General features: G+C 38.4%; 1 protein-coding gene across 18 annotated transcripts in view; it reads left to right on the forward strand.

The window, feature by feature from the left end:
* The window catches only part of GRIP1 (glutamate receptor interacting protein 1), a 332684-nt gene that overhangs the window by 189104 nt on the left and 130327 nt on the right, over positions 1 to 13253 (forward strand). Inside the window, exon 1 of one of the 18 annotated variants that reach the window (XM_081022293.1) lies at positions 1481 to 1957. The exons of 15 other annotated variants lie outside the window; for them this stretch is intronic. In XM_081022293.1, the coding sequence (XP_080878419.1) occupies positions 1903 to 1957 (55 nt within the window). In that variant the 5' untranslated portion in view covers positions 1481 to 1902. Of the gene's footprint in view, positions 1 to 1480; positions 1958 to 13253 lie in introns of those variants that run through there. 2 more of the 18 variants (XM_081022295.1, XM_081022297.1) reach the window with 2 other exon arrangements.

Below are 13253 nucleotides of genomic sequence, written 5' to 3' on the forward strand. Positions count from 1 at the left end.
TTTGTGCTCCAACATCTGCACTAGCTCCCCATTGAGTTGTGCTTTAGCTGGAAAGTCCTAAACAGCTGAGCTCTATCTTCTCTGAACAGGGATGGATGGGTCAATCTATTCTTGTGTGTGCTCATTGTATGTACTCATTCATACCTTTATTCTGTCCTATTTCTCCATCAATTTAAAAAAATAAAATAAAATACAAATTTTCTTGTATTTGAATACATATTTTTAACACATTTTATCTCAAAGTAAACATTTTGTCCTAATATAAGCACCAGTACACATTTAGTCCAACTATAAGCATTTGTAAATACTGTTTGGTACATTATTGAGAGTTGGGAACCGCATCACAAAGCAGGTGGGAAATCAAAGGGTAGCTCTGTTCCAATTTACTCATTGCTCTGGGAGGTGCAGTTCAGATCTGTTTGAATGGGAACAAGTTAAGACTGAATTCCTCAATCATCACTATCTCTGAGATAATCTGAAAAAGCTGCCTTGGCTATTCTGATGCTCCGCCAAATTTCGACAACTTGTAGACTGGAGTTATTTGGTGGTGATCTCCCACTATTGATCTACTTTGCCCCTAGAAATTCTTCAAAGTCCAAACCTATTTCAAAAGAAAACCAATATTTCTTTAGTTGGGATTGTCTCTTTCCTTCCATGTTTGACCATTTAAGGGTGTGAGGTTTATCCATAATAATACACATTTTAAATAGCAATCCGCCATGACCTAGAGTCTTTTAAATTTCCCCATCTTGTTTAAAAAAAATAGATAAGAAGGCTAAAAAGCATTACTGTACCCAAGCAATCCCCCAAACATGATAAAGGAGATCTCAAGTCAGTCTTTGAAGTTTTATATCCAGATCTTTCTAGACTTTTTTTTTAACCACAAGAAGAGTGTTAGGTTGGTCTGTAGAAAAGCTGTCATTACCACCGTTCCACCTCATTATTTTGTGAATGAAGTGTAAATGGGCAAGTTAATTTGCTTAGCTTTGATAAGAGGCTGTAAAATACTTTGATAAATTGAGTAATATAGAGCCATGTGTTGTATTTGGTAAGATTATGGTGGATTATTTATGAAAGGCTAAGGATAAATGTGTCCACCTAGTGAGAGCTTATGTTTCATTCGCCTTCCAGAGGCATCCTGACTCACAGTGTGTTGTCTGTGTAGCATCATTATGCTTCACGATTGTACCTACTTGGAAAACTGCCTGTCCTCCTGCTGCTGTATGGCTTGTGGGTCTCTCTCTCTCTCTCTCTCTCTCTCTCTCTCTCTCTCTCTCTCTTCCTCCCTCCCCCTCATTCTCAGCAGGGCATCCTTTCACACCGAAATCATTTTTAAATTGGGGTGGGGAACCCGCGGCTATTTAAAATTTTGCCATTTGTAATAAAAGATGCTGATGATTATGCATTTTCCCGTTCAGCGAGCAATGCTGGGAGAGAGTTAAAATATCTGAAGGATTTGAGGAGGGGGAGCGAGAGCGGGAGGAGGGAAAATCCCCTGATTGTGCTGAAATGCATGGTCCTTTGCCTGGAACAGAAACTGAAGCTCACTAGCACAGTACAGGACTCTGGGAGGCTGGTAACCTAGCTGCGTTCCGTTATCTTTGCTGGGATCTTACACTATTTGATGCTTTGCAGCTGTTAAGAGAAATATTGCTTCTTCTTCTTTTTAAGCCATTGATCTGGTGCTGCAAGCAGTGGCGGTAGTAGTACTAGTACTGAATGACACAGCTTTGCTAGATGACATGGAGCTGATCTCTGCATCAGCCAAGAAGAATTAAGCTTTGTCACTCCCCGCTGGGACTATCTTTCTTCTGGTATGCGCGTGAGGAATTCATATGCTTCTGCTGCAGCCACCAAAGCAGAGCCTTGAGTATACTTTGCCACGGAAGGCAGTAAGCAAGAATGATAGCTGTCTCTTTTAAATGCCGTTGTCAAATTCTGAGGAGACTTACTAAAGGTATTGTGTTTTTCTTATTGTTCCTTCCGTGCCTGTATTGCAGCATTCCGTACCACACAGCCTAATGGTTTTAGTTTCAAATATGACTGCCTCTTTTTGTAATTTATTGGCAGACAACAAAGAAGAACTCTCTGTATAACACACACACACACACACACACACACACACGTATAGCTAAAAGGCTTGGATGCCCCCCGCCGCTCTCACATTACACCATGATGCTGCTTTGTGATTTTTGGATGATTTCATTGCTCGAAAGGAGATAATTTGTTTTCAGGCAAAGTGCTAAAGTTATTATAGGATATTATTGGTTTGCATTCCTGTTAATTGGTCGGCAGAAGTATTGCCCGTGTCACTCTGTGCTGTATATTAGGAAAAGCTGCTGATAAGAAAATTCTGGACCTGAACTAAAGGTGATGTTATTCACATTGTTGCCGTGTTGGCATCCTAGCATGTTCTCTCTGAAAGATGATGAAGGGTTTTTTTTTTCACCCCCCTGTGTTAAATTGTCTGACAGCTTCGGAACCAAAGATTATGTTGACATTTATAAAATGAATATTGTTATTGCTAAATGGGAGTATAGATTCACTGGAGGGTTTTGTTGATTGATAATGTTATACTTATTAGTTGTATTTCTTAAACTTGAGACAAAATCCTGCATTTTTTGCTACATAACTTTAAAATGCTATTAAACCTTATTAGTGGAATTTCAAAAACAGTTGCCCTTACACATTCCACCGTATAACACATTGTCTTTCATGCTGTTGCTGTTTTAATCTCATTATTATAAATGTTTGCACAATTTCTGTTTAAAAACAGTATTGCCACTTTGGGAAGTGTTGGTGAGAGAGATAGTAACACCTTAGCTTATTGTGCCTGGAAGCAAATGAAGGCGTGTAGGTTATACAATTGATATATGAAAGCTTTGTGAAACATAAAATTACTACTACCATGTTCAATAGCAGTAGACTTGCAAAAGTGCTAATGAACTTGTCAGGAATGTCTTGGTTTGGAAAATTGGTTTTCTTTCATTAATCAGTTATACAGTTTATAATTAGTATTTAATGTTGGCTCATCAGATATGTAGGTGGTTTTAGAGAAACTCTTGCCATGGTAAAAAGAAAGAAAGAAAGAAAATAGCTTGTTACAGAGGACTGCTGTAGTTCAACTACTTGATAATATAAGTGGAGTGGCTATTAATTGAACGGTTCAATCCTATACATGTCTACTTAAAAATATGTTCCACTGAATTCAATGGGGATCACTTCCAGGTACCTGGCAGTAAACACTGTTGAATACAAGGAGACTTTTGAGTAAACATGCATAGGATTGCACTGAAAACAACAGATTAAGCGCGCAATCCTAGAAACACACTTATTAGAAGATAAGATCTATTGAATTCCCTGGGCCTTGGGTTTCTTATTTGGGTGCACATATTAAGTTCACGAATCTCTTCAGATTTGTTGTGTTTGGTTTCTACTACATGTAAACTAATTTATTTCAGTACAGTAAATACCTTCTTGTGGAAATTATTTAACCAAATATGTGCAGCCAAATTCTAAACATGTTTACTCAAGACAAATTATTTTACTTAAGTGAACTTGGCTTTTGTATGAGAAAAGTTTGGGTCAACTTGCCTGTTAATGTTGTGTGGCTTAAGTACAAGTTCCTCAGGAACTATTGGTCTTTCCTATTATTTCTGTAACTTATCAGGACACAATAATATTAAATTATCTTCACCTCCTAGTAAGGCTTGCATGGAACCACTGATCAACTGTCTTGAGCACACTGTTGTTCATTCTTGTTGGTTATTGCTGCTGTTAACAATCTCTATCTGAAAATGGTGATATTGGCATTCCTCCTTGCTATTTGCCAATATGCCAGGCTGCAATCCTACTTCCTTAATGTACATACTTAATTACATTTGTAGGTTTAATTATTCTGATTCCTCAACTAGTCAATAAACAGTATGCCTGAGTTTTGATTGCTGTCTCTTTTTCAAGTTGCAAGAGAAAGACCTCATATTTTCAATACAAAATTTAAATAATGTTATATTGACCTTTTTATGTTTCCTCTAAAGACAATATCAATAAAAGCTCATTGCCTGTGTTAATTCAAAGACAGTATTATTTAACTCAAGTGATGGATAGGTCATAGAAAATTCTTACTTTTATATATTTTTATTGTTGATGCTTTTATTGTTAAATCGCTTTGGAATACTTTATGGGAAGCAATTCATCAATGAAATAAAAAGAATATCTGTAAAAGATGAAAACTTACTATAGTAGAGGTAGATAAATAGAGTTTAACAATCAGGATTGCATCACATCAGAAACACACAATGAGCTTATGGGCTGCAAGTAATTTTACTATCATTATGTGCAGATTTAATGTATAATACAAGTTTGCAATAATACATCTCAAACACATGGACACATGGAGTGAGAAACAGGGTCAAGTGGCAAAAGGCACCAGCTACCCCCACACTATTGCTCAATGTTTCCCTTATTAATGATGGCTCACAACTGAAGAATGCTAAGATGTGCACTTAGACTTTCAGAAAACTGAAAATAAATAAAAGTGAGGTTTCAGTGCATGGCTCTTTGTTTCTGATCTGTTAGCATTGTATTGATGTGTGTGTGTGTGTGTTCAAACCTGCTTCCATGTGAGCTGAAAACACTTTCCCCCTGAATCACTGAAATCAATGGACTTGAGTAACTTGGTTTTCAATTGTGTCTAGCCTGAATATGATTTAGTTGGATTCCACCCCTGGACTTTACTTGGGGTTAAACAGATGGTAGCAGCATATTTGTTTTCATATCATCTTGAAAATGAGTAAAGCAGGGGTAGTAGCACCCATTTGACTTTGCTAGAAATGATGGGCTTATTTGACTCCAATTAAAAAAATTAATGATTAATTTTTAAATATCCTTTCTGGATCCCACAGCTTTTTGCGCGTGGTTGGCATGCTCATGCCCATTACATCTTTCTGTATACCCAATATGTGCTCATAAACCATCTCACATAAACTGCCTTAAGCATCTTAGCCTGTTGAGTTCTTTCCATGAGATCAAGGTATAAAAATCCCAAATAGGCAGGTCACAACAATGATTAATGCCACAGAGGCGATCGCTGATTCTTTATAAGCAATATGTCTGAATTACCTTAATTATGTTTGCCTTGATTTCTGGGAATTTGAACAATATACTAGAAGAGTTATTAATTTCAGGGATAAATGTTGTTCTTTCTCTTATGGCAGCAGATTTGTTTAAAAAGAACATACTTCAGAGTAAAGGATGCGGTCATCTCTTTTCTCCATTTCCCCCACCCAGCAATGTTCGGTGTGTCCAAGAAGGTGCTCAGTGCATTGAAATATGTTTGAGAAGATGATTCTCCTAAAAGGTGAGGTGTTGGGCTATCTTTCTAGAAAGAGAGGTGCCAGAACTCAACATGAAGCCTCCCTTGTTCTATTATAATGGCAATGGCACCCACCTGAGAGGTGCTGGAACTCAGTTCTGGTGAGTTCTGTATGAAAAAGGAAAAAAAAGCCCTGAGTAGGTGGATTGTTGCATTTATATTTGGAAGACGAAGGGAAGGTGGGATGGTGTGTAGGTTGTTTCAGCTGATAAAATTACTTAGTAATAGTTTTTGGTCTGCTTGATAATGATAAAACATCATAGATACTTAACCCAGATGTCTTGGGAAAATGATAGAACAGCAAAAAGAGTAGATGAAATATTTACCATTTCAAACTATTTGCTTAAGAATGCTACAAGTGCTGATGAAGAACAATAAATGTTTTGTCAGCCACAACTTGTGCAGTTGGTGGTTTCTTCCTTGTGGAGAATGGGATTTGATATTACAACCTAGCGGTTGCTTAAATTATTTGTTTTGCTGGGGTAAAGACCACTTGATTCCATTTCTGATTTGTTCACAGATTGTGCAAGGAACAAGTCAATGGTGGAAGCGAGTCAACAGCTGATGGTAAAACTGTGAAGGGCTCTTGACTCACTTTCCTTTCATTTTGGGATAGGTGATCATGTAAACAAAAGCTGCTATCCCTCCTATTGCTAAGGTGGCTGGAGTGCACAGTTGTTTACTGCTGATCTGTGACTGACAAAATACAGGTGGCTGAGTCTCCAAGTTTACTGAAGATTTGATATTGCTGGATTTTCTTTCCCATCTGAAAACGCAAAGTATGCATACAGTGAATAATGTATTGAGTATCTCCCAGTGTTCCCAAGAAAAAGCTCGCTGTGGCCACAGAATATTCCTCATAGCAGCAGTGCACTTTGCACAGCTTGGTGAGGTGCTTAATGTTTTTTTCTTGGGCCATTTTTCTCTTTAACCCCCACCCAGCTGCTTTTTGCTAGGTCCCTGCATGTTTTCCCCATGGGAAGCAGAGCAACTTGCAGGAGTGGATTTAAATTTGAGAAATGGACTGAGGAGAAAGGGGTTAAGCTCTCTTTCTCCCATACTGGTGTTTTTCAAAATTTGGTGTATTCAAAATCCTGTAAAACAAGAGAGGACCAGAATAATGTCTATAATGTGGTTGTGCACTAACTTTGTGCTGAAAGGTGCCATGCAAAATAAATGTGTTGCAGTGAGCAAATAAATAGTCTAGGTATAAAATGCTAAGCTTTATTAAATTTGTAAGAAAGATCAAACTGAAGTACCAAGTGAAAGTTGAACCAGCTTGTTATTGCTGAAGGTTACCATATACTCATTTTGACCAAGAAGTACAATATTATTGCAATGTTAGTAAATGAGCTGCTACACTAGACAGGAATCTAGGAGGCTGCCTTATACCAAGTCAGATCTTTGGGATATCTACTCATTACTGTCTACACTGTTTGTCAGTGGCTCTCCAGAATTTCAGACACAGTACCCTACCTGAAGCCACAAATTGAACCTGAGACGTTCTTCAAGTAAACAGATGCTCTACTATTGAGCTGTGGTCCTTCTCCAACAGACCAACATTGTCTGAAATTGTCCAGGGCTTTGGTTTTGATGTAAATGCAGATGTAGCATTTTCTTTCCCCATGTTTTCATTTTTGAAGCTGGATCTGTAAAAACTAGCTCTCTGCCCGGCTAACTGTCTTCTGTGCTGCACCCAAACGATGATGTGGATTGAAATTGAGACATTCTAATTAGTGTCAGAAGTATATGTGGCCATATGAAATTGTGCCTTTTAGAAAATGAAATTCATTTTCATAGTTCTGTGTAAAATCATAGAATGTCTGTCAGTTTATTCTGAATCAACTCATTCTAATTTCATGCATGGATATAAACCTATTGATTGCAAGCAGAGAATATTGGTTCAAGAGTCTATACATAGCATAAAATCATCTATGTTGACCTATGAAGGGCTTTTGCTGTTCTCTGATAAAATAGGTGTGGGCCAAAACTGCCATAAAAAGGGTGGAACAGGGGAATTATACAGCCATTTTCCTTGGACATGAAAAAGATTATAAAGCATATTGAAGGCAACTAGAGCTAAATCTTATGCATTGGGCACATAGCAACTTCTTTATTCTACATATACACCTTTCCCCCAAGTTGTCATAATATTTAGAACATGTTATACCTTCAGGCAGAATGTAGAACAGCAGCATTCTTTAACTGCTGTCTTCAAATAGTAGCCCTGTTCAGGTGTCATGCTAATCCATAGGTTAGTGTTACAGGAATGAGTCTGTTCAAGCCTCAGGCTCAAGTCTTCCCTTTTTCTCTTTCTTCCATATCCTGTTCTGCAATGAGGAGCAGAGCCAGAGTTCCTTTTGGGAAAACTCATTCGGTAGAATCTTTGCAGGCAAGTCCTATTAGGCAAACTGCAGTAGCAGAGTATCATCCAATTAAATCACAGCAGACAAAATCACTTCCAGTAACACCACAGTAAGTAGAGGCATGTTAGGAGACTGTAGCAAAGAAGCTTAGGCAGGCCAGATCAGAACTCTGGACAGCTCCCATTGGCTGGCACTTTTCCTTCATTGAAAGTTTTAGGAAGACATTGCCTTAGCAGGGAGCTGAAAGGCAGACAAGGCCTTTTCTTCATTGGGCATGTCTCCTCTGCACACTTTTCATCATTTGTCACCTGTGAGCTTTGAAGAAATCAAGGTGATGCTGAGGACTTGTCCTCCGAGTATGAGGAGGGTTGGATGTGGGGCTGTTGGCAACAGGTTTAGGCCCCAGTGGAAGACTAGGGCTGCCTAGCCCAGACAGACCAACTAAAATGTTTACATGGTATATAAATGTGTGAGCTCATTTTTATGTTAATAATAAATATGATTTTATTCATACTTGTTGATAATATTAAGATCCTAATGAGTAATATAATAAATATAAGCACCCACACAATAGTTGCTGAACTAACAATACACATTAAATATTAAACTTATATGTACAACACAACACAGTCAGTGCTCAAAACTCCCATTTTGCGACAGGGAATTTCATTAGCGTGAGCAATTTCTGAGCTCTGGGTGCAGTACTGTGCCTAAGATTTCAGATTAAAACTGCAGAGTGGAAGGAAAGGAGGACCTTTTTCTGCCTCCCCACTTCCAGCTACTCTCTGAAAACTAGAGAAGAAACCCTCTTAATAATATTAGGGGGGTGGGCAGGGGAAGGACTAGACCATGTGAAAAATGAACGTAATCTTTTAGCTGCAGTTCATTCATTTTCAGCTTTGTTATGAAAAAGCACACCTAGACATTCCATTGTTGCGCCCATAACCTAGGTTTAAGGTGCCATTTAGCTCCTTGCTTTCATATCTCAGTGTCTTATACTGAATGCAATGCATATCACCCAACAACTTGGTTATGTTTGCATGGTGTTCACTTATACAAATGTGACTGTGCCTGATAATATGAGATGGCAATGTCATACTGTCAAAGTGCAGAAGTGGAAACTTGTATAGAGTCAGAAATGCTCTGTTCACAGCACAAGTCTGCAAGCTGTTATATATTTCGTTAAGGATTGCATAAAGCATTTGCAAGACAGTTGGAATTGTGAATTTGGTTTGTTTAGCCTGGTAAAGAGGAGACCAAGAGGAGATATGATAGTCAGCTTCAAATATATAAAGGGCTGCTACATGGAGGATAGAGTAAGCTTGTTTTCTCCTGTTCTGGAGGCTAGAACCTGAACCAATGGATTTGAATTACAAGAAAGGAGATTCCGACTAAACATCAGGAAGAACTTTCTGACAGTAGAGATGTTTGACAGTGGAATAGACTCCCATGAGAGGTGGAGGACGCTCCTTCTTTGAAAGTTTTTAAGTAGAGATCTGTCAGGGATGTTTTTTTGAGATTGCAGGAGGTTGGCAGGGATGACCCTTGAAGTCCCTTCCAAGTCTACAATTCTATGATTCTGTGATTCCATACTATATAGAGGAAAGCATGATGTGAGGATGTGGCTTATAAAAGACAGAGGAAGCAACTGACAGAACTCAGGCTGCAAGGTTCCCTTTCATGAATAGTATCTTAGTATCTTAGAACTGTAGAGTTGGAAGGGACCAAAAAGGTAATCTACTCCAACTCCCTGCAGTGCAGGAATCTTTTGTACCCATGGCTTGAACCCATGACTGAAGTTAAGAGTCTCATGCTCTACCAAATGAGCTATCATACAGAGAAGCATTTTTTCCTAAATGTGATCAAAGTATTCCTTTAAACAAACAAACAAACAAACAAACAAACAAAAAAGGCTGTGTTGGAAATGACTAAGACTGATTAAGCATACTAAATCTGTGTCTTCTATTGTTCACAGAAAATCCTAAATAACAATTGCAACAGAAAAACTCTCCTAAGAAAATTAGTCTCTTTGTGTTCATACAGCTGTCAGACTGCTGGTTTTAAAGCTTTGATACTACAATTTCTTGAAGTTAAAGGTATTTGATTGCAAGTGGTCAACATACTTAAATATTTAAAATGCCAGTCATGAAATACATGACATACACACTTTAAAATACATACTGATCTTTTCTGATGATAAAAGCAAGAATTCTTAAGTTTTGCTTCAGAATCTGTGACTAACATTTCTAACAAACTACAAGCAGCTACTTTTTCATTATTTAAACCAAAGGTTTTCTGCGGGGTGTTGCGCATAGCTTCAGCGCTGAATACAAACAATAAGCTCAGCAGAAGTCTTTGAACTCTGGTCTTTGATCTCTCTGAACTCTTGTCCTGGGGACTTTCTATCTCAAGGAATTTCACTTTGCTTCTTTTTATCACATTACTCCTTTATTATTATAATGAGCGCATTAACATTTTGAAAATCCACAATGAACTTTTGTCTGGGTTGTGAAATCTTCCCTGTGCATATGCACACATCAGAAGAATTTATTGCATTTTTCTGTTTCTAAGAGAAAGATTCTGGTTCTTTTGTCCTATCCTCACTGGACTCATGAATAAACAGAAGACTTGCAAGCAGCAGCACCAACAGGGAAGCAACTGGAGCAATGTCCAGGGCCCTTCCAGTGTCCAGACAAGCAGAATTCACAGCAACGGTGAGGGGAGAGGCAAGGTCACAGCAGTCCCTGGCCAGGTTTGTCATAGGCAGGCAGTCCAGTAGCAGACAGGGCACAGAACTGGTACATAGACATGGTGCTAGCAGCTCTTCCAGCCCAGCACTTGGGCTTTTGAGTAGGAGCTGCTGGAACCACACTCCCACCTCAGCTGACTCCCCAGAGGTCTCCTTGAGAAGAGGGCCTTCATCTCAAGGAGACCTTTACTCCAGTTGTCTTCTTGCCCCATTTCAGGCACTTCTCCAGATGGGTCCTCAGGCTTTACCCATTTGGCCTCAATGACAGAACCTGATTTCACCCAGGATGTGAACAGCTCCTCCTGAAGATCTTGGCTGCTCATCCCCAAGTGGAACCTTTTGAGGACTCCCTCAGCTTGTATATGAAATCCCCCCTTCCACGGCTGATTGAATTACAAATAGGCATGGCTCAGTAATAAACCCTGTCTAAAGAGTTTTATTGGGATCAGATTTTGTGGCATGTGTTTGTTTCTCGCTTGTTGCACACTCCCCTTTTCTTCACATTCAGACTGTGATTAAAATTTGCAATTGAAAAAGCAATCTGATTCTTTCCCCAGATTGGGCATCCATTTCCATTTGACCATGGCACTTTTGAACTTGACCAAGCCTTTGTCCTTTAAGAACATCCCAGTGTGAGCAACATATCCAAGGCTTTGAAAACACACCACCTTGGTGAATCCCTTATCAAGGGATTTCTTTGAAGAATGGCTGTTTTCAACATAAAAATATTGTGATGCTATGTATCCTCAGAAACCCAAATATTGTCAGCATATGGGAGTCACACTACGACACAAACTAGCTCAATAGAGTGGAAAACAAAGTCATGATAGATGGCATTTCACTTGTCTACAACAATGAAGACCCAAAACGACCTGTTGATTATAACATCTCACATTACTTACTGGAAAGAAGTTTAAAAGTCAAAGTTGGTGGAACGTTCAGACCTGGTAACAACTACTACTACTACTACTACTACTACTACTACTTATTTGGACCCCACCATCTGACTTTCTTTTAGACATGTTGACAGTTGTTGAATCTCTTGATCTAATTTTTGTTCTGCTCATTTGGAAAACAGACAGAAAGAAACCAAAGACGGTGAATTAACAAGGAATTAACAAGGTTAAACTGCTTAATTGTTGCTTGCTTTACTGCATTTTTATTTATTTATTTACTTTGTTCATGGAGAATATTGAGGTAAATGTTTTAGAAATAAGAAGGAATATCATTGGCATGTCTCTTACTTCAGTGACTTAAGCGTTTATGATGTTGATGCCATGGAGAAATGATGGATGGCTTTAATCTAGTTGAAGGAGAAAATGGACCAGAGTCTTGTTTTCTTATTATAGCCCACAGAATTTTTATTCAGAAGTTGCAGGGCTGGTGGATTTTTGCACATCAGCATTAAGTGCTAGGTATTTTTTCTTTTCCTTCTGCTGCAGCTTAAAAAAAAAGAAATTGTAATTTGTGCTTAAAGGTCACAAACAGATGAGTTGTTTTTAACTACTTGCGTTAATTGTCTTTGTATAATATAAGCATAGTGAAGTGAATCTAACTTTCTGTAATGCTTTCACACCAAATGTCAACTTCAAAATTAAATGCTCTGGTGTTAATTACCATCACAGGAGTTACCATATTGAATGAGAAAATTTCTTTGGATGTGTAAATAATAATGTAAACAGTACAAAGTAATGGGGTGTGGAAAATAATATCATAGAAAGCAGGAAAGGAAGGATTAAGTGGGTCAAACATTGCAGAGATAAAATACTTGGAAAGTGTTGCCAACACACTCAAGGGAAGTCAGGAGACAGGATATCAATAAACTAACGGTTATTTTTCAAATTAACACAACCAAGATTTACTCCTTCCAAATGCCTTTGTAGAATGGTGTATCTTCAGCTGCCTCCCAAAAATGAGACCAGTGTTTATGCCAGGTGCACTTATAGGGGTAGTTCATTCAGAGATAGACACTGTCACAAAGAGGTAGTAAGAGATCAATCTCTTAGACTCCAAGTCTGATGGCAGTCTACCCTAAGTTGCACAGAAAGTTGAAGCTAAATGTTGGCACCACCACCATCAATTTAAAACTAGGCAACATCTATCACAGCATCTCAACAGTTGCTAAAACAGGCAGGGAAATCATTGAGGGGGTGAGCTTGGGGAGCAGTGCTCTAGACACATTGACTTTCATGGTTTAATAATGCTGGTGGTAAGAACTCTAGATAATATAGTTCATATATGAGCAAGGACAAGAACTGACCATGTTTAGCTGCTTCATATATAGCAGGTTCTTCTTTCTGTATGGAAAAAAACTTCCATATAGGAAATAATATGCAACTCAACGTGTGATGATTGCTTGCGTGTGTGTTTGCTGCTGAGATTAGCCAGGGATTCCAAATGCATGTATGCAGAGGAAGGCAAGGCAATCCTAGGGTTTGTGCCTGAAAGCATTTATTTGTAAGTGTCAAATGTGAGAGGAGATAAACCAAGCTGAGAAAACATGATATGTATATGCTTCAAAGCTACCACTTAACGTCCCAAGTTCCAAAATGTTATGGCTATTGTCAGTAATCATCTCTTGACAGGTTTCAGTTGTTGATGACACGCTGACGGTGTAACAAACTATGTATAAATTGGTACTATGCAGATCCAATTTGCATCGTAGGCAAGTGAATAGAGGGGAAAATGAAATTGTCATGATAATATTATTTATTACTTCTCAATGACAAAATGTTGAGTTCTGAAGTTGTATATTTACCCATAT

This window comes from Podarcis pityusensis, assembly GCF_964106645.2.
Source record: "Podarcis pityusensis genome assembly, chromosome: 10".
NCBI classification, from domain to species: domain Eukaryota; kingdom Metazoa; phylum Chordata; class Lepidosauria; order Squamata; family Lacertidae; genus Podarcis; species Podarcis pityusensis.